This window comes from Zosterops lateralis (genome assembly GCF_965231275.1).
Source record: "Zosterops lateralis genome assembly, chromosome: 22".
Taxonomy (NCBI): domain Eukaryota; kingdom Metazoa; phylum Chordata; class Aves; order Passeriformes; family Zosteropidae; genus Zosterops; species Zosterops lateralis.
This window is the reverse complement of record NC_139782.1, coordinates 7961320-7988625: the sequence shown is the minus strand read 5'-3', so window position 1 is coordinate 7988625 and position 27306 is coordinate 7961320. Positions and strand designations below refer to the sequence as shown.

General features: G+C 53.1%; 1 protein-coding gene across 5 annotated transcripts in view; it reads left to right on the top strand.

The window, feature by feature from the left end:
* Positions 1 to 1463: 1463 nt before the first annotated feature.
* CASZ1 (castor zinc finger 1) overlaps positions 1464 to 27306 on the top strand; it is a gene marked incomplete at its 3' end in the record, with an annotated part of 102125 nt that continues 76282 nt past the window's right edge. For 2 of the 5 annotated variants that reach the window (XM_083876826.1, XM_083876831.1), the window contains exon 1: positions 17884 to 18018. In XM_083876826.1, the coding sequence (XP_083732952.1) occupies positions 17970 to 18018 (49 nt within the window). In that variant the 5' untranslated portion in view covers positions 17884 to 17969. Of the gene's footprint in view, positions 1481 to 17883; positions 18019 to 18249; positions 18531 to 27306 lie in introns of those variants that run through there. The other 3 variants (XM_083876829.1, XM_083876827.1, XM_083876828.1) reach the window with 3 other exon arrangements.

The window sequence follows — 27306 nt, the reverse complement described above, 5'->3', positions numbered from 1 at the left end:
GAGAACAAAGGGAAGAAAAAAAAAGTGGATGAAGGGATGCCAGAAGGACCAAGGGTACCGGGGTAGGAGAAGCACCTCAAATCAGGGAGCTGTTACTCCAGCCATGCCCTCAGCCTCCTTGGCATCAGGATTTGAGTGGGAAAGGAGGGAGCCAGGCTGGTTATGCACCTTCCTCACCCGAGGGGCTGCGTCCTCCTGTCCGTCCATCCATCTGGAATATCTCACCAGCTCCTTCCTGCTCTGGGTCCCAGCCAACACGTGGCATCTATCTTTGGCAGTGGCAGAGTATAAGTGACAGGAGGAGGCTGTCTACATGCACAGAGCACCAGGGCCCTGGAACACAGGGGTGAGCCATGGAAACAGCATAGAGTCCCCTGCATCCCTCTCACTTTTGTCCTACAAGGGACTCAAGAGGGTCCCAGAAGGGCTGAGTCATGGCACACACTGCTGCAGCCAGGGAAGGGACCATGCAGAGAGCCAGTGTGTGTGGCATGGACAGCTGGGGGTCCTGGATTCAACTACGGGCACGCTGTGCATGACCTGGGGGCAGTCTGTCATTCTGCTGCCACCCTGGGCAGTTGTGAGAGCTGTTCTGGCAAGGCTGCAAAACAGAGGCTACAGGAATGGGCAGGCACCTTTGCCACTGCGCATGAAGCCACCTTGTGCTCCTGGCCACCTCCCAGCTCTGGGAGAGGGAAGTCCCTGTCTGGCTGCAGAGAATTCCTCCCCCACCCGTGAGCTCTCCTCCCACCCTGCCTGCGCAGAGTAACCCCCTCCAGAAGTCTCATGGCACGGCTTTTATGCTCTGTCACATTTTTGGAACATATGGTTTTAAATAATTCAATTTACTTTTCATGTATTTTGCTGTGACTTTTTTTCCCCTGTCCCTTTTCTCCTTCTTCCTCACTCTCTGCGTTCTGCTGGGTGGAAAATGCACAGATAAGTGGATAAGGGGGTTCAGTGACATGGGACCCAGTCCTGCACCCTGTCATCTTGTGGCCCACAAGGTGTGCAAGGGAGGCCTCACCATTAGCACACAGGTGAACCTCTGGGGAAAAAAGGGTCAATAGAGGAAATGTGAAGATTGGGAAGGGAAAATCTGGCATGGAGCAGAACACAACCTTAGATGTGTGGGCAAAGTATGGAGCAGACCAGCACAAAGTCTATCTCTGGTACCTGGGGAGGAGGATTCAGGCCAGTAATGGCTGCTGTCTATGTGAAATTATTCCCAACCCTCATTAGGAACCTCCTGCACAGAGAAGTGCCACGGTGTGCATGGCCAGGAGCAGGAAAATGTTTTGTTCCCTTGTGGAGTCTGAATGTCCCATGCTGGACCATGTTCATACCCAGCTTTTGTGAGGCTTCCTCTTACTCAGGTGTGCCCTGTGTGTTAACTGGATCCTTTCTTTTCTCACTCCAGAATGAAGTGAATTTAGAGCTAAAAACGAGGCAAGAAACGAGGCCTTGAAATCTCCGAAAGGTAGGAGAGCCTTCAGACTGCAATGGGTATGTCACTATGCCCTCCTGGGTTCTCTTTTCCTCTGTGTGTCTCTCACACTTATGGCCTGCTCACTGTGGCCGTGTCTGCACTAGAACTTCTGGAGCTGGACTGTTGTAACTCGTGAAGAGAGATGGAAACAGAAGAAGGTGAAGTGCAGACATGGCATATGTGTGTCCTAATCCTGTCTTTGTCTTTGTACAGCAGTTGTTCTGGGTTTTGTCACTGAGGGTTTTCCTCAGTATCTTCTCTACTGCCTCCATCATGTTTACAGCTAAAAAAGTGTGTAAGGATTTTGGTGAAAGGGAACTGCTTTATCTTCATCCACGTGTGCTGGGGGAGATGGATATAAGGTCCTTTCACTGAATAGGACGCAGTCTTCATCTACTGTGAAGTTTTGCTGAGCTCAGTTCACATAATTCAGATGGTGATGTGAATGTTCTCCTCCTCTTCTGGCACATTTCTGTCTATTCAGATGCAGAACCATACTAGTAGTGTGGAAGCATTTCTGTGCCTCCAACAGAATCAGGGCTTTCCTGGGTTTTCCCTTTACCTAGACCATCATGGTCTGTCTTAGAAGAAAGAAAAACAGCTGCACAGTCTCCTAGAGCAGAATAGTCACTTAGTCTGGGCCTGGTAAGAGTTAGAGGTCTGGAGCTCAGGGAAATGGAAGATAATATTGTCTCTTAAATGCCTTAACTCCATATGCTGGGTAAGACACTGCCTATGCCACCTCAGATAATGGTTACTGAGAAGTCCCTGCCATGCTGAGGCTGTTGCTGCTGTCCCTGGCTCCTCTTCCTGGCCCCAGGAGGACCATGAAGTTCCTTGTGTGTCACCTGAAGAGTTCCCTCTCTCTCCCCACGTCTCTGCTCTGTACCCCCTGCATCACCAACCCCATCTGGGCTCTCGCATCACTCTCCTTCATCCCCAGGCACCAAGACAGGTCTGAGGGCAGGAAAGGCCATGTGGAGGGTGGGAAGTGCTCTGCCCTGTGAGATATTACACAGAGGTGCCAGGAGCACTCACTGCAGTGTGTGTGCTTAGAACATCCCTGCAGCAGTGGGGACCCCCAATGCCGAGTTTTGGGGAGCTCATGGGCTGAGTCCGAGCAGCATCTGAGGGGCCCAGGCTGGCTGGGGTGGGAGGGGGCCCCAGGCTGGGCTGGGCAGTGTCAGAGGTGACCGGTGGAAGGCCAGTGTTATGTAAATACTGCTGCTGTAACATGGCAGGCCTGAATGGCCCTATGCATCCATCCATCATTGCTGGGGAACAGAAGCCTCCCTTGGAGCACGGGGGGCCAGCAGTGTGGGGCATGCAGACACAGGCAGCATGTGCCCTACTCATAAACTGTTTGTTTTCTTTTTGTCTCTCTCGTTTCGGGGCACCCCACCGAGAGCAACTCTCTGTTCTGTCCATGCAACCTCTCCCCCAACCTTCCCCCCACCACTTCAGGCCTTCCTTTTCCTCCCTTCTTTCCCGAGCCCTTGAAAAAAATGGAGGGGAAAAAAACGGGGGAAAAAAAAAAGTCCCCAGTTCACATTGCGGCTTCTTTCTCTGACTTCAAAGGCTCCTCATCATTGTTTGGGATCGGCAGGCAGTGGCCCTGAAAACGTGATCACAGCCGGGCACAGTGTAGGTCACCACTGAGCGCCATGCTCCAAGTGCTGAAAGGAACAGGCAGATTCTTCCCTTTTCATGCTTCACAACCCTGGTTACAGCACTCTGCCTCGCCCGCGTGCTCCTCACTGCATGGCTATTCTTGCTCTTTTCTCCTCCTTTTCCTCCCGCCCTCCCTCCCTCTGTTTCTCTCAGGTCCCTCATTTCTCCATTCGTTTGCTTTCATCCTGCCCCTCTCTGTGCCCAGCATCACACACTTCTCACACTTTCTTCTCCTCTTTCCATTACTTTTCCTTCTCACTTTCTCCTGCCTGCCACTGCTGCCACTTCTCCCTGTTATATGAATCACTTTTCCCTCTTCTAAAGGTCAGGTTGGAGGTTGATTTCCTCAAGCTCCCTGTTCCTGTTTAGTAGCAGCCTTCCTCTGACATTTGCCCATATTTCTGTCTTTGCCTGTGATATCTCACTCACTGTGCCCAAAACTACGGCAGTTCTGTTTTTTCTGGATTAGCCTGGACAGCTGACAGGCCTCCCTGCAAAGGTGTGAGCCCACTGCTTTCATGTGCAGTGGGTTTATCCCCCAAAATTTAGCCTGGCCTCACGTGGGGAGGTAGCACACAGTGCCTGCCATCAACGTCAGCTTCCAAACTTGCTCTTTGGCTTTGCTGGTTAACCTGAAGGAGGTAGGGTAGGGTCGTGTTCTAGATGGATTTGGAAAGCCAGGCACTGACTTGATATATATCACAGGGAAACATTTAAATCTTGTAGGTCTAACATGGAACATGATACTGATGGTAGAGCTGAGGGCAGAGTTAGGCAGGGATAAGGCAGAGGAAAACAGGCCCAACAGTTTAATGGGCATCCCAGAACACTTCCTCAGTGGATTTCAATGAGGCAACAACACTGTGTTGTGCTGAAGCTTGGGCATGTTTGGCAGCACAGTGAGCCACAGCCAGATGGCAGCTCCCTGCCTGCAGAACATCCCCCAGCAATATCTGGAGCTCCATTTTGCTGCAGGGGAAGAACCCAGGACTCTGCACCCCTCCAGCACCCATCCAAGGAACAACCACCCTCTCTCCACCCCCGGAGGCAGAGATCATGGTGCTTGTGCCTCTAGTGATTTGTGAGGTTGTTTTAATGCCGAGGAGCCCACCAGGACTTGTCTCTTGCTAAATAGGCATATTAAGGGACATTGCAGCAGGGGTTATAGAGTAATAATTTGTTCTAATGAGCTGGTGTCACGTTCTCCCTGGCTGAGCTGTGCCTGAGCAGGAGCCGTGGTAGGAAGGGGCTGTGCTCGCTGACCTGTCAGCCCAGGTTAATGAAGTACCACTCTGCTCGGGGGTCAGAGAGCAGCAGTTCAGCCAGTCAGCAGCGGCTCAGGGGCCCAGAGGGGAAGGATGGGGCTCTTCCCTGAGCTGAATGCCCTGGGGAAGGTCTGTGCCATGCTCAGTGGAGCAGCAGGATGTACATTATGGCACTGGGATTTCCATACCGTGCTGGTGGCTCGAGTGCCACAGCAGCCTCATCAAACTGTCTGCAGGCAGGGGTGAAACTGCTACAGCTGGGTGCTGGCTGGAGCTTGTCCTCTGGCCTTGTAGGGGAGCCCAGGCTGACACCCTGGGAAGGAGGCTGGAAAAGTAGGAGACCACCTATGTTACAGATGCTTACAGACCTGAGGGGATGGTTGCGGGGAAGTGGACAGTGGTGATGACCAGTGTCTAGCTAGGAAGTCTACAGAGGGATGGTGCTCATCCTTACCTTTGTGTGCAGAGTGTATGAACTGCCAGAAGTTCTCTTTGTCCTTCCTCTTCCTCTTTCTCCTCCCTTGATGCCTCCCCATGGCTTAATGACATCCTTTACCTTGCAAACCTAATCAGTTTCTTTCATGTCTTCTGGGTACCCGGGCAGGAGGGACACAGGAACTTTTGCCAATTGCCCAGAGACCACCCTTAGGGAGCAGGTTGATAGCAGGACAACCTGGGCAGCTGCAGTTTGAGCAGGGCTCCACATTCTGCAGGAGATGGCAGAAAAAGCCACAAACAGGGAATTCTGGCCCAGCTGCTGTCTTGGGGACCCATGACCTACCTTGATTCTGTGAATAACACAACCCCATGCACGCTGGGGCAGGGTGGTGCCCTTGGCCACACCAGCACCCTGAGGTCTACAGCACCAGTCCTGTATATCATCTTCCTCCTTCCCCTCCCACTCTTTGCTCCCCCCCTGCTTCTCATTGCTTTTCCCTGTCTCCATCTCTCTCTCCCTTTCATCTACTCAGAAGGCTTTACTCTACTTCCTTGTCACCCTAATTGATTGCATTAACCTTTCAGCGTATTGGATTTCCCCAGCACCGTGCAGAGAGCACTGTGCAATATGCTTATAATCCAGGCTGTAATGGACAGGGAGCAGTCAACGAGCCCCTGCTCCAACAGGTTCTGCTGACAACTTCTTCTCAGGGAGGGGGAGTGAGCCAGGGGGACCTGGGGCATGGCTGTCCTGCAGCCCTTGCAGACCTGGCCTCAGTGCTCCCCCCTGAGCAAGCTTGTGTTAGCTTGTGAGACTGGAGGCCTTGGAAAAGGATCCAGCTTGTGAAGCAGGGAGGAGATGTTGTATTTGACCTATTACTATAATTTTTCCTAGGGTTTGAGCACCATTCTTCCCTATCTGCTTGATCTACAGTTTTTTTCCATCTGTTCAATACTAAATTAATGTTTACTTTACATTGAGGCACTTGTTGCTAGTGGCAGGATGAGAAGACAGTATCACAGAATTTTACTGTTTTCACATCATGCTTGCCTCTCTTTTCCTTTAGGAGGAGGATACAAGGGAGATGGACACTTTTCCTCAGATTTCAAAGAAAAGCATAGGAATATTGTGTTGATGAGAAAGACAGCAGGAAGGTACAGAGAGATCAGGAGACAGAAGCCCTGAATTATATCTCAGGCTTGGGCTTGGATAAATCCTTTCACTCTCCGGTGAAAGTGATTTCACTTTCATTTTCACCCAGGATGTTGGAGGTGTTGTTTTGATGCTGCAGTCTGCAGGAGGGTTGGGGAAGAGGGAGGGCAGTTATTGCTGCTCACTGGGCAAGGGACAGAAAGTGGCTGCAGACAGGCAGTGAAGCTACACAGCCAAGTGTAACTTCTCACATTGCCTGAGAGATAGGAAATAATGCCACAAGATCAGTGGCAGGAGCATTTGGGCCTGTGAAAGGCCTGGCAGACTGCTAGTGATCAGGGCAGAGCCAAGAGATGTTTTGGCATCCTTTATTTTCAAGGATTGGAATGATGGATCTGCCATAGTCTCCTGGCCATGGTGCCCCCTTTAAAGTCTCCTGGCATAGGCTCAGTTCAGCACAATGCTTTGAGCACTAGGTTGAGTTTTGCTTAAGCCAAAATCATTTAAGCAAATATTTAGGAGTTTCGTTTGACATGGACCATAGGATGAGACCTAGACTCTTGTGAGGCCCTTTTATAGCTCTCCTTTCCAAAGAGCATTTAGCACAAGGTGGTTCTTCATTTATGGTTACAGCTCACAGTGTAAAAAACAGCAGTAGTGGAAGGGTGCGGATCACTTCATAGGTCTTTAGTTCAAGTTACTTCATCTTGTTAAAAGCAGTTACTCTGAAGGTACCCACTCTCCCAAGGGGATGTTTAGAGCTGGCCTTTAGAAACTTGGCAAGTTCCTGAGCAGACCAGGAGGAGGGGACAAGGCAGTACTCTGCAAGGTAAAGGTAAATCCCCAGTTTTTCCAGGAAGGAACATGAAATGACAGCAGTCAGAGGGAGGAAAAACTTTATTCCAAGCGATCATTCCAAAAAGTGGGAGGCTCCTTACAAGCAGAAGGTAGTTAGGGTAGGGACTTTATTTTTAGGTTAAATAGAGAAGAACTAGGAGCAGGAAGCAAAGGATGAGAAACCTCAAACAAGCAAGAGAGAAAGCGTGAGGGAGAGCAGCACCTCCTAAATGGAAGGGTAAACAGGCACTCCGAGGCATTAACTTAATTGATTGTTCTGCAACAGGCTGAACGCTGTGTTACTCTGTCACCGTGGCAACAACCCAAAAAAATTGTCAGCCTGTTTGGATGAAGTGAAGCGAAACATTCTCTAATTTGCGGTGATCCGGGTGTTTGTTTTCCTTCCGAAGAGGCGGGGGCTCTATTGATCTATTGTTTGCACAGAGCTTTTTTTTTTTTTTTTTTTTTCGTGGTGATAGAGGAAAGCAGGAGCCCTGGGGTGTGCTCCCGGGGCAGGTGAGGCCGCAGGGGTGTCTCTGCTGTCCTTCCACAGATCTGCCTTTGCAGGGTGGCCGTGCAAAGCCAGCAGAGGCTCCAGTGGTAGGAACCATCCTGCAGAAGCTGGAGGACAGGGGAAAGTTTTGGGTGTGAAGAATTTGTGCCAAAAGCCTTTAACTGTGATAAACTTGTGCCAGGGCTACTGCTTTGGTCATCCTGTTCTCTCCCCTTTGGGCTTTTGCAGTTCACAGAATCATAGAACCACAGAGTGACGGAATATCCTGAGCTGGAAGGGATCTACATGGGATCATCAAATCCAGCTCTTGGCTTTGCCCCGGACAACTCAAGAAGTCACACCAGTTCCGTCTGTATTGCAGTCTCTGGTATTAGGTGGAGCCAGCAACAACTGCCTGAGGGACAAGAGCAGCTCTGTCCCCCATCAGCTCCCTTTCCATGCTGTTCCATGTTATGTGTGCAGACCTGTGTCTGTGCACAGCCTGTGCTTGTGGGAACATATCGTTGAACACTTGGGGGAGTGACAGGAATCATGTTTATCCTTATCCCACGGCTGTGGGAGCATAATGAAGTTCCAGCTTTGAGTTCTTTGTTACAGCAGAGATGAAATCCCTGGGCCAAAGGAGGAGGGAATTTGTCTCCTGGGATATGGGGTCAGTCTGCTCCAAGGGGCTGTGTGGGATGGGCGATGGGGATGGCCACAGTGGGATGGGTGACTTGCTGCAGGCACAGCTTGGGGCAGAGCCAGGGGAGCCACACAGATGGGAAGAGGTACCACAAGTTGTGCAGCGGCTTGTGCACCTTGTCAGCACTGTCTGGCCCTGCACAGCCCTGGGGGCCAAGCAGGAGCTCTTGGGGATGCCACTCGCTGTCAGCACATGCTTGGTTTCAGAGTGAAATGTCGCTGCAGCAGTTGTTTCAGCTGGGAATTAATTGTTCAGTCAGAATGGGAAAATGCAGGGGACTAGGGAGCAAGCCCACGAGGCCAGGGGTGAGCAGCAAGGCCTTGTGCCAAAGATGTGATGCCAAGAGATGGGAGCAGTGGCAGGGGAGGGGAAAGCTGTCAAAAAGGTGCCTTACAGGTCTGCAGTGGGGGGAACAGGCAACAGTGGCTCAGAGCCAGTGGGAGCATGAGTGGCAGAAGTGGTTCTGGGCCAGCAAAGTAGAGTAGAGTTTCCTTGTGACAGGGGATCAGTGGGAAGGACAGGCTTGACCTTCCTTGTGCTTGGCCCTGCAGAGAGGTTTCATCCTCCTGTTTGGGGTTTTCTGCACTCTGGTGGCCTTCAGGCACCCTGGGGCCAATCCCATGTTTCCCATACAGGCTGATCATCCTCATTACTCCTCAGCAGTGCTCCAGCCCATGCACAGCTAGTCCAGCTGCTGTACAAGGGCTGTCTAGTTGATCCCAAAGATTTCAGGGAGAGACGTGGAATATGTTGGTGTCAACTGCTGGAGTGTTGCTTTGTGGGGTATGCAGGGGGAAAACCCCGTGGTATATTCCTGTGCCCTTCCTGCCTCCCTCCCGGATCCTTTCTCTGTTGTCCTAGAGGGTTTTCCTCCTCTCTTTGTACTGGTTTTGCTTTATCACCCTTTTCCCCTTCTGTCTCTCTCTTCCCTTCTCCTCTAATTCATTCTTTCCATTCAGTTTTTAACTCTTTTCCTCTGTTCCTCTTTTTCGCAGTGTAGATGTGGGCTGGGGATAAGTGGCTGTGGCTGGTGGGTGAGCAGTTCTGAGGCACTGTGTCCCACTAGGGCATCTGCCCCAGTGCTCCTGGTGGGTGTGTGTGGGTGGGCTCACCATGGCATGGGAGAGAGGAGTGCTGCATGTCTCCTGGGAGGAAGCCGAGCTGCCAGTGAAAGTTTGGTGGTTATCAGTGTCAGGAGAAGCTAAATAACCCTGTAACTGGTATGAAGGTGAATTCACGGTCTAGTGAGCACTGAAAATATGAAAGGGCTCTGAGACAGGCAGAATGTGGAGAGGGGAATACAGCTCGCCCATGGCTCAGGGAGGGAGTGATGTGTTGCTGGAGCAGTGCAAGGACATGTGCTGATGCCATCCAGATCATCAGCCATCCAAACCGCCTTTTGGGGGGCTGGACAGAGCAGGGATGGGGCTCAGGACTACAGGTTCGGAGACAAATGAGACATGTGCACATTACCATGGCAAGAACACCCTCAGAGAATGTCTGTGGGCAGCCACATCTAACTGCACAGCCCCGTACACATGTGGCCAAGTGCCCACACAGTGCCACAAGGCCATGCCCATCCATGTGCACAGGTGTGCAGACAGCCATACCCACGCAGGCAGGTAGACACTTCTGCGTGTCGTCCTGTGGGGAGATGCTTCCACAGTCCCATAAACGTGGGGTCACAGGCACACCCAAGCTGCCAAGGCAGTGCTCTCCCGCCTGTGTCAGCTCACAGTCATGCCAAATTCCTTTTTGGTGTAACTACACTCCAGTCAGGCAGCACAGACGAATTTATCCCAGCATATCTTGGATGTCTGTGTGGTTACCTGCTCTGAGCAGGAGAAGACTTGTGGGAAATCTATTCTCCTTCCAGCTGGGAGAGGCTGATGCCTTGGAGAACCAGAAGATGTGCAGAGAGGAAACCCCCTTCAGCTCTTCACCTGGAGCTGGTAATCTCCTTGCACCAAAACCCTGGAACAGGGGAATTGCATTTGAAGCCCAGCCAGTGGTGATTTAGTGTTAGACATTTGCAAAAGAGACTTTGATTAATTCGTAGTAAAATCAAGTAGCACTTGGGTGCCAGCACCACATTCCAGGGTGAGACAGCGACCAAGGTGCACGCTGGGCAGGCTGCCAGGTGCCTGAGCAATCCCCGCGGAGGTGGCAGCGCCATTCAACCCACAGCCTCTCCCTGCTTGGGCTTCTTAATTATTAATTTATTTTTCTCCCTTCCTTGGCAAAAAAATACTATTTGGTAACGACCTCAAATTGCAAAATGCTGATGATTTGGAGAATGTGTCACAGAAGCTCCAGGGTGATAAAGGGGAGACGAATCCCAGCCAACAATCCGGCTCAGCCAGTTTGCCTATTTATTAAAGAAAAAGCCCAGATCATTAACTTTTTTGTTGTTGTTCTGTTTGCGGGCAACTCCCTGCTGGCAACTTTCGGGTGCCCAGTAAATTAAACCAAGTATCGGCCTGGTTCTGGGCAACCTGAGCTTCTATTTAGAGCTGTGAGAAAACTGGCTTCGTTTATGTTTGCACGTGAATAAACCCTTTAGGGTACCACGCAAAAGTGCTCTCTGGCATAAAAGCAGTGTCAAAAAATCCTCACTCTTGCTGCCTCACGGAGGGTCAGGTATTGTAACTGGAGAGCTGAGCTTCCCTGCTTGTTCACACAGTTAATTGCCCCTCGACACCTCACTGCCATGCTGGTCCCCAGAGAAGCAGGGCTGGAAGAGAGCATCTGTAGGCACAGGCTTTGTTGGTTTCCCCGTTTGCCTGCTTGGTTTAGTTGTTGAATAAAGAACAGTTTAGGGATGGGCTTGCCTGCCTGGTGCCTCTGTGAACTCGGAGAGTTCCCTGTGCTATCAGAAAAGGGTGATTACATCCCCCCTCCTCTGGAACATCCCACGTGTTTGCTGAAGTAGTGCTTCAAGCTAAATCAGTTTGCTGAGGGCTCCAGCTTCCCTTAATTCAGTGTCAGGACCAGGCTTGCATGGCCATTATTCAAGAAGTTTTATCAGAAGCACAAAGCTAGCATCTGCCCTCCTGCTTCCCTCTGGGCATCACCAGCTCTCCTGCCCTGGCTTTGGCACACGGAGGCTCCAGGGACTGCCTCACCGAGCCCATTTGCAGGCAAAACCCGTTCCAGCTCCTCGAGAGCCTGGGCTGTTTCACTGGCTGCGGGAGCGCGGTGGCCTGTCACTGGTGCCTGGCACAGCAGCTCAGAAAACCTGCCAGAGCCGAGGAGCTGGTGTGGGAAAAGGGAGCAAAGACACTGCTCAGACTGCTAGCCTCTCCCCTTCCCTCTTCCAGCCCAGCTCAGCTAAACTAGGACTGGATTTTAGGTTTTAATCTCAGCTGATATCCACACGCTTTCTCCCAGAGGTAGCCACCTTCTTCCCTAGGCCTTGCTCATTTCCCTCTGCACTCATTTCTCTGGTGAAGCCTGCCCAGGACCGTGTTCATGTGGATGCTGATGGGAGGAGAAGGGTATTTTTCAAGGTTTCTGCTGGGTTTTTTTCTTCTGAAATATAAGGATGTGCAATTTTTTTAGTTTCAATTTAGCATTGGAGAATTTTATAATTTAGTAATTAAAATCTCTGATAGGCTTTAGAAATTGCAGCTAATTGAATTTAATGGGAAGATGATTTTCAGTTTTATTTGATTACCCGGACCCCTGGCATTGGTATTTATGGGAAAAAAATGGGAAATGTGCTGTGTGGGCTAAGATGGCATAATTGAATTAGGGCTAATCGGATTTCTTCGTCATGAATTTCACTATAATTTTCCTATAATTTTCCATTAGATATCTAGTTTACAAATATTCACAAAGAAATGAAGCTCTTTCGGAATGGAGATTGCTGGCTAACAGGATTACAGGGACGATAGCTCGGCACTGCCAGTCCGGGCTCCTTCAGTAATGCAATCGCTGCGTCTGCCTCACACTTACCGCCCGCCGCTGCTCCCGCGCCCGGCCCTGGCCAGGGCTCCCGGGGGGCCGTGCCAGGCTTCCGCGGGGCTGTGCGGGCTCTGCCGGTGCTGCCCCTGTGCCCCTGAGTACAGGGATCCAGCCTGTGCCCAGCACTGCCCCTGTGCCCCTGGGTACATCTATCCTGTGTCCCTGGGCACAGAGCTCCAGCCTCTGCCGGTGCTGCCCCTGTGCCCCTGGGTACAGGGATCCTGTGTCCTTCGGGACAGGGATCCAGCCTGTGCCCAGCACTGCCCCTGTGCCCCTGGGTACATCTATCCTGTGTCCCTGGGCACAGAGCTCCAGCCTCTGCTCGGTCCTGCCCCTGCGCCCCTGGGCACACGGATCCTGTGCCCCTTGGCACAGAGCTCCAGCCTCTGCCCGTAGCTGTCTGTGTGCCCCTTGACACAAGAATCCTGTGCCCCTCAGCACACGGATCCAGCCTCTGCCCGGTGCTGCCCCTGTGCCCCTGGGCACATGGATCCTGTGCCCCTTGGCACAGAGCTCCAGCCTCTGCCTGGCCATGTCTCTGCGCCCCTCGACACAGGGATCCTGTGCCCCTCGGCACCTGGATCCAGCCTCTGCCCGGCCATGTCTCTGCTCCCCTCGGCACAGGGATCCTGTGCCTGCACGACACGTTCCCGGTCGCTCAGAGCCACTGGCAGGCACGCTGGCACATCCCCTGTGTCAGCAGCGTTGAAGCTCAGGCCGCCCCGTGGCACAAGCAGGGCCAGCCCATGGGTACACGGGTACCGCATCTCGGGCAGCTCTCGGAACGCACCCACCACCAGCTCCCCCAACGAGGAGACACTTTGCCTTCCCTCCCTGTGCTCTGGTGAGGATCCTGCTGTCACATCCCAGAGGAGGAAGAGCAGTCAGTCCTCACTGTGTGCAGTCCTGGGTCTACTGCCCATTTCTTACCTCCTCCATCAGCTCCTCTCATTTTCACTTCTAATGAATGAGTGACTTCTTCCTTGGGGACAGTCCCTGACAGTGCTCTGTACCTGCCTCAGTGCCCCGCATGAGAGCAGAGGTGACATGGCCCCTGCCAGTGATGGGGCAGGTAGAACAGAGAAAACAATGTGCCAGGTTCCCTCTGCTTTCCCTCCTTTCTCCTCTTGCCCCTGCTCAAGCCACATCAAATCCAGAGTGAATTTATGGATATCAGCCCTACTTCACAGTGTCAGAGTCCTGTGAAATCCAGCCTGTCTCTCGACCTGCCCCATCTCTGTTACTTGCTGGGCTGCGTGGTGGGAGCCTTTACTGATCTGCCCAGCCCATGCCAGGACAGAGGTGCTGGGGTGGTAACTCCTCTCTAGCCAGTGCCCCTTGATATCTCCTTGCCATTAGGCCTTCCACATGTGTCCAGAGCAGGACAGTCTCTGCTAAAACATCCATGACAATCCAGCCCTGTCCTGGGTGCTGCAGGACCATGCACAGGGCTTCCTGTTTCTGTGCATTTCATGTGTCTCTGTGTGTGCACATGGCATGTGCTCATGTTTTCGTTTGCATCCCAGCGTGTTTCTGCAGGAACACAAGCTGGCTTGTAGATCCTCTAGACAGAAATCACCATTTCATTTTGTGCTTATCCCATGCACTGCAGGAATAGGTTTTGCTCAGTCTGGAACCCATCCTTGGGCAGCAGTTTCCCATCCCAGCTGCCTGCTTTGCCAAGCCCTGGCTCAGGGGCTTTGTGGGGTTTGGGATGGTTCAAGGTGGTATTTGCTGGTTTTGCAGGCAGAGCACTTGCTTTTGAGTGCCAGGTACCTTCCCTATTGGACCTGCTGCCTGGCTAGGACTATGCCCTTACCTCCTCACCCTGAAATCCCCAGGCTGCGCTTTTAATTGCTGCACTAAGTTGTAACTAATTGTTAGTGCATTCAAACCCCTGCCACTCCTTTCCCCCAAGTCTTCCTGGGCCCCTGTGGAGCACATGCCATGTATGTTCAGTGCCGTATGGCCCGTATCCAGTACAGTCACTCCCTCTGGGCAGTGGTCAAGAGATGAGCAGTGTTGGCTTCCAGCAGATTCTGGAAGCTGTGGAGTGCCTGGAAAAGCAGTAGCCACATGGTGGGGACCTGGTGTCAAACTGCTTGAGTAAGGCCAAAGGAACAGTAAATGGCAGAATTGCTCCCAGCAGAGCCCACCCCAGCATGCTGAGACTTAGCACAGCTGCTTTGGCAAGGGGTTCTGGGAGCCCTGTGCCAATAATGTGATTGAAACTGAATTGAGAAGGAAGGAGGGAAAGAGAAGGAAAGGGAAAGAAAGTATGGATTGTCTGGTCCTGCCGCCCAGGCCCCGAGGCCTCTGGGCACCTCCCTTGACGAAACAGAAATCAAACAAAATTACAGAAATAGGGCAAGAGCATTTGCCTAATAGACTCCCCAAGCAGGAGCAGGAGGAGGGGCACAGCACTGCCAGATCTCCAACCTACAATCTGAGAGCCAGCGCCCTGATCCCACATGAATCCAGAGCACAGTCCCAGGCCCCCAGGCCAGCTGCAGCTAAGGAGGGAGAAACTGCCAAGAAAATGGGCTAAGCATAAAAAACAAAGGTAGAAGAGACACAAAAAGGGGGATGTCCCACATCTCAGTGTGACTCACCCCCTGCTCAGCCCTGGCACACTGTCTGCGGGGAAAGCATTAAACTGTAATAATAATAAATTAATCATCCTTCCCCCTCCCATTGCACTTTTCATCTGAGGATCTCTGAGCACCTGGCAAACATTAATTACCAAGAGCTCCTGATGCCCCTGGGAGGGTGGAAAGGGACACGGAGAGATCTCTTCACCTGCCACGGAAGGGCAGACGTGGTGGGAGTGGAGAGGGCTGCCCTCACCATCACACAGAAGCACAGCTCAGGGCAGGGTGAGGGGTGCTGCCTTCCCCTGAGTGCTCCTGGAGAGTCCAGGAGTCTCTTCATACCATGATCAGAAGCAGCTTTTCCTCAGAGTGGATCCATACCCTGTAGGGAAAAGGGAAGGAAGGGAGATGCTACTCTCATGGGGGGCACAGGAGCAGAAAGACTCAGAGCCCTTGAGAGAGGAAAGAACCAACTTTCCTTGGGTAAGAGGCAAAGGGAGGGAGTATGGGGAAATAAAACCTGATCCTGTGACAGGAGATCGCTGAGATAGGAAATCAGGCCTTGCCATTGCGTCAGCTGTAGGGCGTGGATTTCACCTGAAAAAACACCTTGGCAAGTTGTTCCTGCAAGGAGGAGTGGGAGGGACAGTGGGAAATCTGTGGAGGGGATCCTCCAGGTGTGTTTGGGTTGTGTGTGTGGGTTCATGTGTGTCACGGTGTATGGATATGTGTATATTTGAATGTCAGTGAGCACAGAGTATCATCTTCTTTGTGGAGGGCATATGCATGTTCCGTGTGCATGCTGGGATGGGAGGGGTGGGGAACATTTGTATACTGATGTGTGAACGTGCTCAGCTCGGTGCACGTAGAAGTACAGGTATGTTTAGAGGGTCTGTGGGGCTGTGTATGTGTAGTGACATATCTGCATTAAAAAGTGTGTTCCCCTTTGTGAGGAGTTGGAGATAGAGCTGGGGCCCACTCCCTTAGGGAACAGCATTGGTAAGCAGAACTCCCACTCCTTAAATATTAAGTTCACAGGAGAAGCAGAAATGAAGACATTTGACATAAAGTGCAGTGAACTTAGGGGACCTGTCAGCAAACTCAAACCTGGAAGGAAGTGTTGAGTCCAAACTGAGCTATTACAGAGCCTGCACAAACAATCCTGGTTCTGTTCATTACTTGTCAGGGTGGGATATTCCTTGGCAGGAATATCTGTAGTGCCTGATTCAGGTGTAGGGACCAGGGCAGGCTCTGCTCAGGGCTATGGTTGATTTTGGGTGAGCTGGTGCCTGCACTGGGGCCAAATGAAGGCAGCATTTTAAAGGCAGCACTGGGCGACAGCGCTGATCAGAGCTGGTGCTGTGGTTAGAAACCAGTGATTGGGGAAGTCTGGACAATGCTGATAAAGCAGGAGTTTGACTGCACCAGGTGGAAAGGTGAGTCCCATCCAGGGCTCTGTTCAGGACTGCTGCATGGCTGGGCAGCCCCAGACAGGGCACACCTGCCTCCTGCCTGACACTGCTGTCCCCACGTACCTCCTGCCTTGGAAGGTCTCTGGGTGACTCTGTTTCACTAGACTTTGTTTAGATTTTTTTTTCTGAGAGAAGGCAGAATATTTGTGGTTTCCACAAATGACTCCCCTCTCCTCTTCCCTCTCCCTGCCCTCTGGCCTGCTTCGCTGCCTGTGCGTTTCTGCCCATGCAAATGCAGCCCTGCTGAGGTGATGAGCTGCAGTTTGTGCTGCGTCTCTGGGCTCAGGACACTATCTGGGTGCAGCACATCCTGGTGCATGGAGCCAAACACACCTGGACTCCTTCCAGCCCTGTGACTAACCTGTCCGGCCACTTCTGGCAAGTCACTTCCCTCACTGCTGCCTCAGTTTCCCCATCCCCAGTGGGGTAATGATGCTGGCCTCCTTTGGGAAGCACATTAAGTTCTGCTTATTAAAAGGATTTTAAAGCTGGTAAGTCCATGGGCACCTCCGTGTGAGCCCCGGTGAGGAGCCCAGCTCTGCCAAAATCCTGGAGCCAAACGTGGTGTGTTCACAAAAAACAGCCTACAACCTGCTCAAAATACCTATTTAATCAGGTAAATAATCTGCTCGTTTGTTTTAAAGAAAGAGGCTTATATCTGTGTTTACCCAACACACCTCTCAGAACCTCCCTCGCATTCTTTGCTACTTAGAAAAATAAAGCCACAAAAAATGAGGAAATTCACGGCAAAAGGGGCCTCTTTCCCCACTCCTCCCGTGGGCCCGGCGTTCAGGGGGAGAGCGGGGCGATCCTGTTGAGGACAAGATGCCTCCAGGGCTGTGACACCCGCGGGTGCCCCGAGGGCTCCTCGGAGCGCGCCCCGCACCGCCCGCCGGGCCCGGGGACAGCCCCCCATGCCCTGCCCGCGGGCCCTGCCCTGCCGGGACCCGGGGACAGCCCTCCGTGCCTTGCCCGCGGCCCCTGCCCTGCCGGGACCCGGGGACAGCCCCCCATGCCCTGCCCGCGGGTCCTGCCCTGCCGGGACCCGGGGACAGCCCCCCATGCCCTGCCCGCGGGCCCTGCCCTGCCGGTACCGGGGCTCCGGTCGGTGCGGCTCCTCCGGGCCCGTACAGCCCCTCCATCCCATCCCCGCACTGCACAGCGCTCCCTCCACCGCTCCGGGGCTTCGGGATGGAGGGATGGCAGGGGTGGCAGGGATGGAGGGATGGCAGGGATGGAGGGATGGAGGGATCAGCGATGGCAGGGATGGAGGGGTGGCAGGGAGGGCAGCGATAGCAGGGATGGCAGGGATCAGGGATGGCAGGGATCAGGGATGGCAGGGATGGCAGGGATGGAGGGATGGCAGCGATGGCAGGGGTGGCAGGGATCAGGAATGACAGGGATCAGGGATGGCAGGGATGGAGGGATGGAGGGGTGGCAGGGATCAGGGATGGAGGGATGGCAGGGATCAGGGATGGAGGGATGGCAGGGATGGCAGGGATCAGGGATGGAGGGATGGCAGGGATGGCAGGGATCAGGGATGGCAGCGATGGCAGCGGGCACCGCGGCCGGGCTGTTCCGTGCGGGGCAGCCCCGCGCTCCCTCCCCGCCGTGCCGGGACCGCGCTCCGGGCCTGCCCGAGGTGACCCCGCCGCCGGTACCCCCCGACCCGACCCGGCCCGACCCGGCCCGGCCCCGCAGCTCCCCCGGCTGGGCCCGGCGAGGGGCGGCCCCTTCCCCGCCCGTCCCCGCCCCCCGCGGCGGCGCGCCCGCCCCCGGCCCCGCTGCCAAAGTGACTCGGGGAGGACCGGCACGGCAATGACATCAGTGCTTTAAACAACTTGTTATTCGGGAGCAATCAGCCGCAATTAGGTATTAATTAAGTATTATGAAAGTTGATTATTTAAGTGAATTCGGCTTTCGTCTCTCCGACTATGGTAAGTACAGCACAATTGTCCTTTTCCTGCCCCCGGCCCCCCGCCCGCCCCTCTCTCTGTGCGGAGCCCCCGGGTCGGTGCCGGTGCCGGTGCCGGTGCCGCGCTCGGGGTGATGCGGAGGGGATGGGAGCGCTGTCCGCTCCTCGGGGATCCCGGCGCTCCGCGGCGCTCGGGCAGCGCGGTCCGTCTGTCCGTCTGTCTGTCCGTCTGTCTCTGGGGCGCGGAGCCGCCGCCGCACCGAAACTTTTGTTGGCTTTGCGCGGTGCGGGGCGGGCCGGGCGGTGCGGGGGATGCGGGGGGATGCGGGGGGATATGGGGGGCTCGCTGTGCCTCTTTCACTCCGCTTCTTTCACTTGTTTCACGGAAGTTGCTCCCGCCGAGCTGAGCCGGGGCTCCGCTCCCTCCGCCGGTCCCTCCCGGCGGCGGGGCCGGGACAGGAGCGGGCTGGCCGCGGGAGGATGCGCAGGGGAAGTTTGTGGGGGTTTTGAAATGATTCTGCCTCTGTGTTTGTTGTAAGTTTGTGTGGGTTGTTTTCTCTTTCATTTTTCCCCCCCCTCCCTCCCTCCCGAGCTCTGGCGTGTCGGTGGTAAAGGTTGCTTGTCAGGTTCCTGTACTGCCTAAATGAAAAGGAATTTAATTTATTTGGGACAAGGCAGTGTCAGATGAAGAGGCTGCTTATTACATTTAATGAGTTGTTTTTTGGTTTGGGGTTTCTTTTTTTTTTTTTTTTTTTTTTTTCGTCCCAGGCATATCTGGGATGGGTTTGTTTTTGTCCTTCCATGTGAGGTGTGTGAGACCTCCCCCACCCCTGCACATCAGGCAGGGAGGAGGGAAGGTGGCCTAGCTGGGGCAATGTTTTGGTTTGAGATTACAGGCCCTAGTATTGGGGTGGGGTGTGTTTTTGATTGCAGCTTTTTGTGGCCTGTCCCCTGGTTTTTGATCAGGTGTCAGGATGGAGGGCAGGCTCTGGCCTGGGGCTGGGCTGGGCTGGTGGCCCTGCTGGAGTCCTGGTGGGCAGTTCTGTCAGGCCAGAGTGTGGCTCAGCCAGGGGCTGCGGGGCTCCGAGTGCTGGTGGGTTTTCCAGTCCTGGGACCGTCTGGATCAGCGTCTCACTTGGATCTGACAAAATGTGCAGATTCAAAGTTTAGTAGGAATCGATCCCTTGGGTGATGTTACCCCCCTGTTTGGGCCCAGGTCCCACCACTGGCTGACACAACTGTACCTGCTCCTCCAAAATGGTGTAAAGCTTTCCTTGCCATTTTAAAACCAAATGGCAGCAATGAGCCAAACAGGCCTGCCCTGGCGGTGTGCCACGGTCCAGGTAATTACTGCCAGGGTGTGTGTGTGTGTGTGTGTGTGTGTGTGTGTGTGTGTTGTTTTTTTTTAATAAGGAGTAAGATGGTAATAAACTGGTTGATGATTGACTGGGCCTGAACTATGCACTCTGATATTGCCAGCGAGAGGATAATTTTGTCGTCGTTTATTCCATTTATTTACTTATTTCTCCCATTGATATCAGGACCCGGGTGGCTCCAGAGCCGCTTCCACCTGCGGGCGGTGCTGGCTCTGCTGGTCCGGCCGGGGGCGGGCGGCTGCTCCCTCCAGATGGAGAACCCGGGATGCTGCGTGGGCAGCCCAGGAGTTAACCCAGGATGTGGTGAAACTGCGGGAGGGCAAATGCTTTAAAGAGCAATAGGCAGTGACTTAGCCCGATCTCCATCTCTGCGGAGGAGCTGTGGCAGTCCCAGCCGGGGTGCCCCGGGCGGGCAGGGCTGTGCCCCGGGCCCGCAGTGCCCTCTGCCGGCTGGAGCCCCTCCCGCTGCCCCGTGGGGTTCCCCCTCCCCAGAAAAGGGACCCCCCCCTTCGCCCCGGAGGTGTTGCGGGTGCTCAGCCCGGCCACCGCTGCGCCCAGGTGACACCTGGGCTTTGGTCCCCAGTGTGGGAACCCGGGGCTGCAGGAAGCCATGGAAATGAGCACCGGGGAGATCTCTTGAAGTCAGCATTACGGGCTGTGTGGGTGAACCCGTCTTGTCATGATCTTGGGGCAAAGACCTGCCCCATAATCACCACCTCTAACCCTTATCTGCTTGGGCTAGCTTATCTCCCTCGGTTGCTGCCTCTTGAATTCTCTCCAAGCCCTCGGGCAGTGACTCTCCAGAGGCAGAGCCCGAGGGCTGCTCGTACCAGCTGCCAGCTGGCAGAGGCAGGTCCAGAGGGGTTTCTTTCCCAGAGGGACTCGGTATGTGGGGTCTGACAGTCTGCTCTTGCTGAGGGCTTTCTCAGCTCAGTCAATCCTTGCGTGGACCTTCTTAGGGCCAGAAATGTTAGCAATGGTTAAGGGCTGAAAAGAATTTGTGGACTGAGTCCATCTGCGCAGGAATGTGGCAAGATGTTCCCTACAATGTGACTTTCTGCCAGTCTGGTTTTAAATACCTTGACTGACTGGGTGCTTGTCACTTCCTTTGGGAAACTGTTCCCCAGCCTCGTTATCCTTGGAATGAGATTGTAGGAACTGACCTCAGAATGAGGACCAAGGCACCCATGGTAAATGGGCAGAGGAATACCCAGTTTCCCACTCAAAGGGTCATTTTGTGTCATTATCAAATCATTGCCGTTGTTTGAAACACTCAGTTGATAGAAACACCTTCTTTGGGCTGGTGACAACTTTTTCTTTTTGACCAGATCTTTTGGGAGGCATTGGCTCAGTCAGGGCTGGTGTCATTCCTGAGCTCAGGCTCTACAAAAGGTTCCCAGGCAGTTGGTTTGAGTGCTCATGTCCCTTTCCAGTAGTTCTCTGAGATACCTGTTGGGTGGGAAGCATTCAAATGGCTTAAACCTACCCCGTGAAGACTGTTTGTTGGGAGAAGGGTTTAGCAGGGCAGGGATTAACCTTCCCACCAAGGACCAAGCAGTCCCCAGCTATTACCTGGAGAACATGCTTCAAAGCTGCTCCAAGTCCATAGGAGTGTTTCTACTGCTTTGGCACTATAGAGAGATAACTCACGGAAAGACCAGAAAGATGACCTCTGAGATAAAACTCCTGTTTCCTCACCTGTGCTCTGTCTGCTGGGTCTTAGGAGTCCCTCTAAACCGTGTCTGCCACTGACAGAGTGGGGTTGGCTGATGTGTGCGAGCACTGCGCCGTTCCACTCTGAGAGTCCCAGAGGGGAAGAAGCAACTTGTACTGAAACTGGCTGGGAATGGTACAGATATCTCGACTGGAGGGGATCAGATATTTGATGTTTAGCTTCCATATTGTCAGTTTCTCTTTCTGTTTTCCCGAACTGTTTATGCTTCTACACAGAATCCTCTTTCCTGTGATTGGAAAGTACTGGCGGAATTTATCTCAGGGCTTTGCCTACACAGCCTTTTCTGTCCCACTCCTTGCACTTGGCTGTCCTCACAGCCTTTGTGGCCTCTATGACTCTCCCTCTGACATCCAGTTGTGCAGCCTACAGTTCAGGCGCCCTCTGAAAAGTTGGTTAAAAGTGGAAAGTAGTGAAAAGTCCTGTAGTAGGTGAAGATAACCCTTGCCTGTGCTGCGTCTCCCACCTCCACCTGGGCTCCTTCCCTCCCTCCCAGGGTTTGAAGATGCAGCCGTTCCCAAGGTTTGGAGAGCTCAGGTGCCACCCAGGGCTCAGCTCCCAGAAGTGCTGACATTGCAGAGGCCGCGCTAGCCGATCCAGCTGAGGTTTGGGAGAACCAACGTCCTCGTCCTCAGCTGCACTTTGCAAAGCAAAGAGGGGGCAGAGGAGGCTTGGCTGGAAGCAGAGGAGGGGCAGAACCTCCAGCCAAAAGTCCCACGCGGCACCGTCTCCTCCCCTCCGGTTCAATGCGGACTGGATCAATTTGGACGTCTTCAGCAATAAAAAATGCCGATGTCGTCCTAATTCACCAGGCCCCGAGATGACAGCAAATTTACATTTTTTAATTAAACTAGCAGCCAGTTTTTATGAGAGGGGGCTGGGTTATGCAAATCAAATGGTTGTGTACGAAAGATTAGGAGAGTTTGGGAATAAATTCCACAAATGCTAATAAAAAAAAAGAGAGAAAATGAGAGGGGGGAGAGAGAGGGACATTGTTCCATTAGCCCCTTTTAGGCTGATTTCCCTAGGGAGAAAGCTATGGGGGGTGAGAGATGGAGGCAGCTTTCAGAGACAGGTAAAATCCATTTCGAGGATGGAGAGCCTCTTGGACCAGGACCTTGTTGCTCCCTGTTTCCTGTCCAAGGGCTCGCAGGGGAGATGGAGGCAGAAATTGGTGACAAAAGAAAAACTTGCAGGTTTCTAATCCCCGTTCCTGCTTGACCAGTGGCCTACAAGCTGGAACAGCAGCCAGGACTGGCTTGAGGATGTAGAAGGCACACAGTGCTCAGGTGTGTGAGGGGCACAGGTAGGTGAAGAGCTGAGCCAGGTCACCGTGGTGCTGCAGGAGGGTGGATGTGGCAGGGTGACAGGGCAGTCCCCGGATGGGCAAAGCCCAGGGGCTATCTTTGGGCTGACAGATGGTCACAGGGCAGGGCTGCAGCTGGGATTGGTGCCCTGGGGCTTCATCTCCTTTGTGCAGCTCTTGTGGGTGGGCTCCTGGTCCCTAGCAGGAGCTGCTGGTTGGAGCAGGCAGTAGCACTGATCACAGGTGAGGGTCTAGACTGCTGTTCCATGTAAGCATAGGCTTTATCTGCAGAGCAGAGTGTGTTCTGGAGAGGGATGGTGATGCTTTTCCCTCACCCAAACTGTAGAGCCCTTTGTTGCCCATCCATAGAGCTGTCAGAGGCTGACTCCAGCTGTCAACATCTCTTTCCAGTGCGTTAACCTGGCACCAGTCTTCATCTCTTTCTCAAGGGACTTTCCATCTTTCTTCATGTGGTGATTCCAGAAATTAAAAGTTTGTCAAGTCCCTTCAGAAATAGTTACAGTGAACAAAATGCATAGGTTTCACTCATGTAAAATATGTTCTTGTATAAGTTTCCCAAAGAATTCCAAGTTCTCGTTGCATTTGGGAGTTAGGTGTGGTGGCTATGTACCAAAGCAATTGTTTGCTCTGCTATGGAGAAACAAAACCATAAAATTTCTGGAGGCTGGGAAACTGCTTAAAGCTTCCAGTCCTAAGGCAGTTTCATGCTTGGAATAAAAGCTGAACAACCCATGTAGGTTGGCAAGAGAAAGCAGAGGGTGGAGAACAGGAGATACAAGGGAAAAGGATGGGAAGACTAAGGTCACTGGGTGCATTTTATGACAATCCCCTGAGGATTTGGTGCCTCACTAGAGAGCTTTGCCACCCATTCCTGGTTTTGGGGTGTGAAATGATGATTCACCAACATGCTCATGTTTTGCTTTGGAGAGGTGGCACTTTAGCAGAGCCTCTCTTGTGAAATCAGTAAAAACACCAGGCTCTGGTGGCGCATTTCTGAAGGTGTTCCCCACACCCAACACCTACATCCCCATCGCCCTGTCCTGAGCACACACGTCTGCCCCAGACACTCACCCACCTCCACGCTCCTGGACACTCACGTGTTGGTGGTGTGCTGAACTTCATGTTCCCCAGGTTGCACTCTCAAGACACTGCCACGATGAACAAACACTCTGGTTCTGTGGACTTGCATCATCGCTGCCACAAGTGAATCTTTCTTGGCAGCAAGAGAAGAGGAGCATGGTGTCTGCCCTGTGTGTTGGGTGTCTGTGCTCCCACAGCTCTGCAGTGAAACCCCCCCTGTTCTGCTGCTGGGGTGAACGATGGCCTTGGCGTGGGCTCGGTCCATCCACAGCCTCAGACAGGCGGCTGTGCAGGGGATTTTTGTAACACGAGTTTCTGAGCTGAACTAGGGCCAAGTTCAGCCTAAATCTAACAAAGAGCTCCAGAACAGGTCTGTGAGACATGGCAGAGTCTGAGGATTTGGTGTAGGATGAATAACTCCTAATCTATAAAGTCGGCATAATCATACTCCCCTGTGCAGCCCAGAGCCAGGGCTGGGTGCTCGGGGATGGAGATAAGTGAATGAGGCCTGGCTGCTGTCCATGGATGGGTGCGGGGGTCGGGCAGGAGCTGCTCCTCCCTCCGGCCAGGGTGGGGTGCCTGGGGTGTGGGAGAGCCGAGCCCACTCCTGCCTGCCCCAAGGCACCTTTGGCATCCCAAAGGTGGGATTGTCACGGACCTGCAAGGGGGTCTCTCCAGGACCTGGGCTGGGAGGTGAAGAGCTCCAGCTGGGCTGTTCTGTTGGAATGGTGCAGTAGTGTCAGCCCTGCTCCCAAAACTGGATGGGCCAGGGCAAAGCAGAGGAAGAACCAGGAACTTTCAGCTTCCATACATGGGAAACTGTCAAAAGCCAGGCAGCAACACCAGCTTTTGTCTGGTATTTCCAGAAAAACCCGGCAGGACCTGGCATCCCAGGGCATAATTTATTATGGAAAAATAAAATAATAAAGTACCAATCCCTTTGAGGCCTGAGTCATAGAAGCATCTTCTCATTAAAGCAGCTCCACCTCTCTGCCTGGTGTTTGCCAGCTCCATGCCTGTATGAATCCACTCCCTGAGCTGCCTCGCCCAGGGCAGCCCTCCTCCCCCCCGTCCTCCTCCTGCTGCCTGTGCTTCCCCAGCACACCTCTCCTCCAGCACCCCCCTTCCCCTCTATGGAGGAGTTCCACATCTCAAGCCAGCTTCTCCCCAGACCCCCCCACCTTTGGATCAGGTGGATGTTTTGTTGGTGTGTGTGTTGTAGACAAATATCTCCATCTTTTCACCCACCCACCTCCCACCCCTGTGCTGTCAAGTTCTCTGGGCATGGCCCTGGCTCCCACATGCCCTTCTCCTGGCCATGTGGTGTGAAGGTGTGTGTGGTATCTTTCCGTGGCTTGAAGCTCTCCTCCAAGTGGCCCTCTGCAAGCAGGGAAAGGAGAGGAAGCTGCTCGTGCAGTAATTACCGTCTGCATGTCCCGAAGGCAGGCAGCAGATGTTGGCAGAGGAGGGCCGGATTGGAAGAGGGTGAGGGAACAGAGGCTGGGGAAAGGGGGTCTGATTTTTCTTCTCGATTGCATATGAATATTTTTAACTGAAACTCAGTAGGACAAGAATCCCAGTTCTGCAGAGTTGTTCCGTGCACTTGGAAACTTCAGGGGAAAGCTCCTTTGCTTGCTCTTGCTGTGTTTTCTGTCACTCACTCTGCTTTTCTCAGCCTTTTTTTATGCTGCACTATTTAACTTTTCTTACTAAATAGCTTTCCTTTATGTCCTCCTTCCTTTCCATATTCTCACAGACCTGTCACTCTTTGTCACTCTCCTGGACTTCCATTCTGTCTTTGATTCTGCCTTGCTTTCCCTTTCCTTCCCCCCTCTTCCATTGTCTTACTCTATTTTTCATTTTCCCATTTATCTGTGGGCTGATATTCAGATGAGCAAACTTCTTCCAGTTAAAGGAGGTCATGAATATTAGGATTTTTCTATCAAACAATGAAATATGGCTCAAATTACCCTAAAGAATAGGGCCCTTTTCATAAACCACCTGCTGTTTTTTTTGAAAGAAAGCACAACCAGTCGCCTGTGTGCTCCAAGCAGTTGTCTCGCATCTCCACCTCGCCAAACTTTGCCGTTCCAATTTCTTCTGCTGAATTTGTTGCTCTTGGTGGAGTAAGTCCGCTCTTCCCAGACTGCCAGCACCCAATGAGTCTGGGTTTGGACAGGTTGGAACAGGACAGGGATTCTGGCAGGATCCTCACTACTTTAAATGTTGGTTTGTGATTGTGCTTTTTTGATTGCGGTGTGCATATTTTAGGGTTTTATTTTTGTTTTCGACAAACAACATTCTGGTCTGAAACTCATTTGGTCTGAACCTCTCAGCCTGACTGAGCGATCTCATTCAGATGTTAGCACCCAGTGGGGCATGGAAACACATGGACCCCCCACCTTTTCCTTGTCTGGCTGGTGTGGACCAACCCTCACTCCCTGGCATGAGGAGGCTGTGGTGGAGGTGACCTGCTCAGGCCTGGGCACCAACCCAGGCTGTGATCATTTCCTCCTGGCTCTCATGGCCCTGTCCCTTTCCTCCCAGCCACATGGCTTCAGAAAAGGACCTCTGAGCACACTGGCTGCAGCTGGCTCTGGAAAAGCCAAGTTTGTGCTGCATGAGATCCTCCATTCCTTGTGGTCCTGGCCGTGCTTAACTGGACAGTGCTGTGCCTTTGCCAGGGCAGCACCAGTGCAGCTTCAGGGTTCTGTGCCCCAGAGACCTGGAGAGCTGCAGGCAGAAGAGCCTCTCTGCTCCCTTGGGAGTTGCCACGAGGGCAGGCATGGGTAATGCCAGAGACAGGGACAACAGAGGATACCAGCTTGTCTCAGACTTGTGTTCTGTTTTCAGTCCAGCCTATTTATACTCTTCATAGTTGCTATTTTTTCCCCAGTTACATGAATGTGTCTTGTCCTCGCTGTCTTCCATCTTCCCTCAGCAAACCTTGCCATTTTTTGCGTGTCTTTGCTGGGAAGTTCACAGCACCATTCTTCCTGGGCAGAGACCACACTTCTCTGAGGATATACCTCTCACTGGTGTGCTCGTTCCAGAAGCCTGTTCCAGCCCTTCCACTCTCTCCCACCTGCATTTCCCTGGACAGAAACTGCACACACAGCCTGGGCTGTGTGAACACGGAGTTTGTTTTGCCAGGGTGACCTGTTTAATCATCTCATTTTCTGGTGGCCGTTTATTCCTCGTTTCCACGGTTACAGCCCCATTAAGAGGAGAAGCAATAAGGCAGCGAGTCAAACAGGTAATAAAAACATTAAAGCCATGTGCGCATTGGGAGGGAGGGAGGGCGAGCAGCACTCAGTGAGACGAGACGGGCCGTGCCAGGGAGACAGAAGGGTCACAGGAGCCTGGGCAGTGTGGTGACACCCAGCTCAGTGCCCAGCCTCTGCAGGAGCCTGACGGCCAACGAAGTGCCCTGCAGCGTCCCACAGCATTCTGCCCTGCTCTGTTGGAGTGTGCTGACACTCAGGACAATGTCACTGTCACCAGCGTGCTGCTTTCCCCATGGCTGTGCCGCTAAGGCAGAGTTACAAGTGGACAAAAGCACTCAAAATTAGAGTGTATTTTTTCTGTATTTTCTTTCAGGGCTGTGACTGTCTGGCAAAATTTGTAACTTTCTTTTTCTGTTTAGTGCTGGTGATGCTGGTGGACCCAAATATTTGTCCCTGTAACAGCCCCACCGTGGCACTTCGCAAGGCACCTTCTCTTGCTGGTGTCGGCTGTGCTCCTCCCCTGCAGAGCCATGGCTCTGCACAGTTCCTAAAGTAAAACTGACTCTTC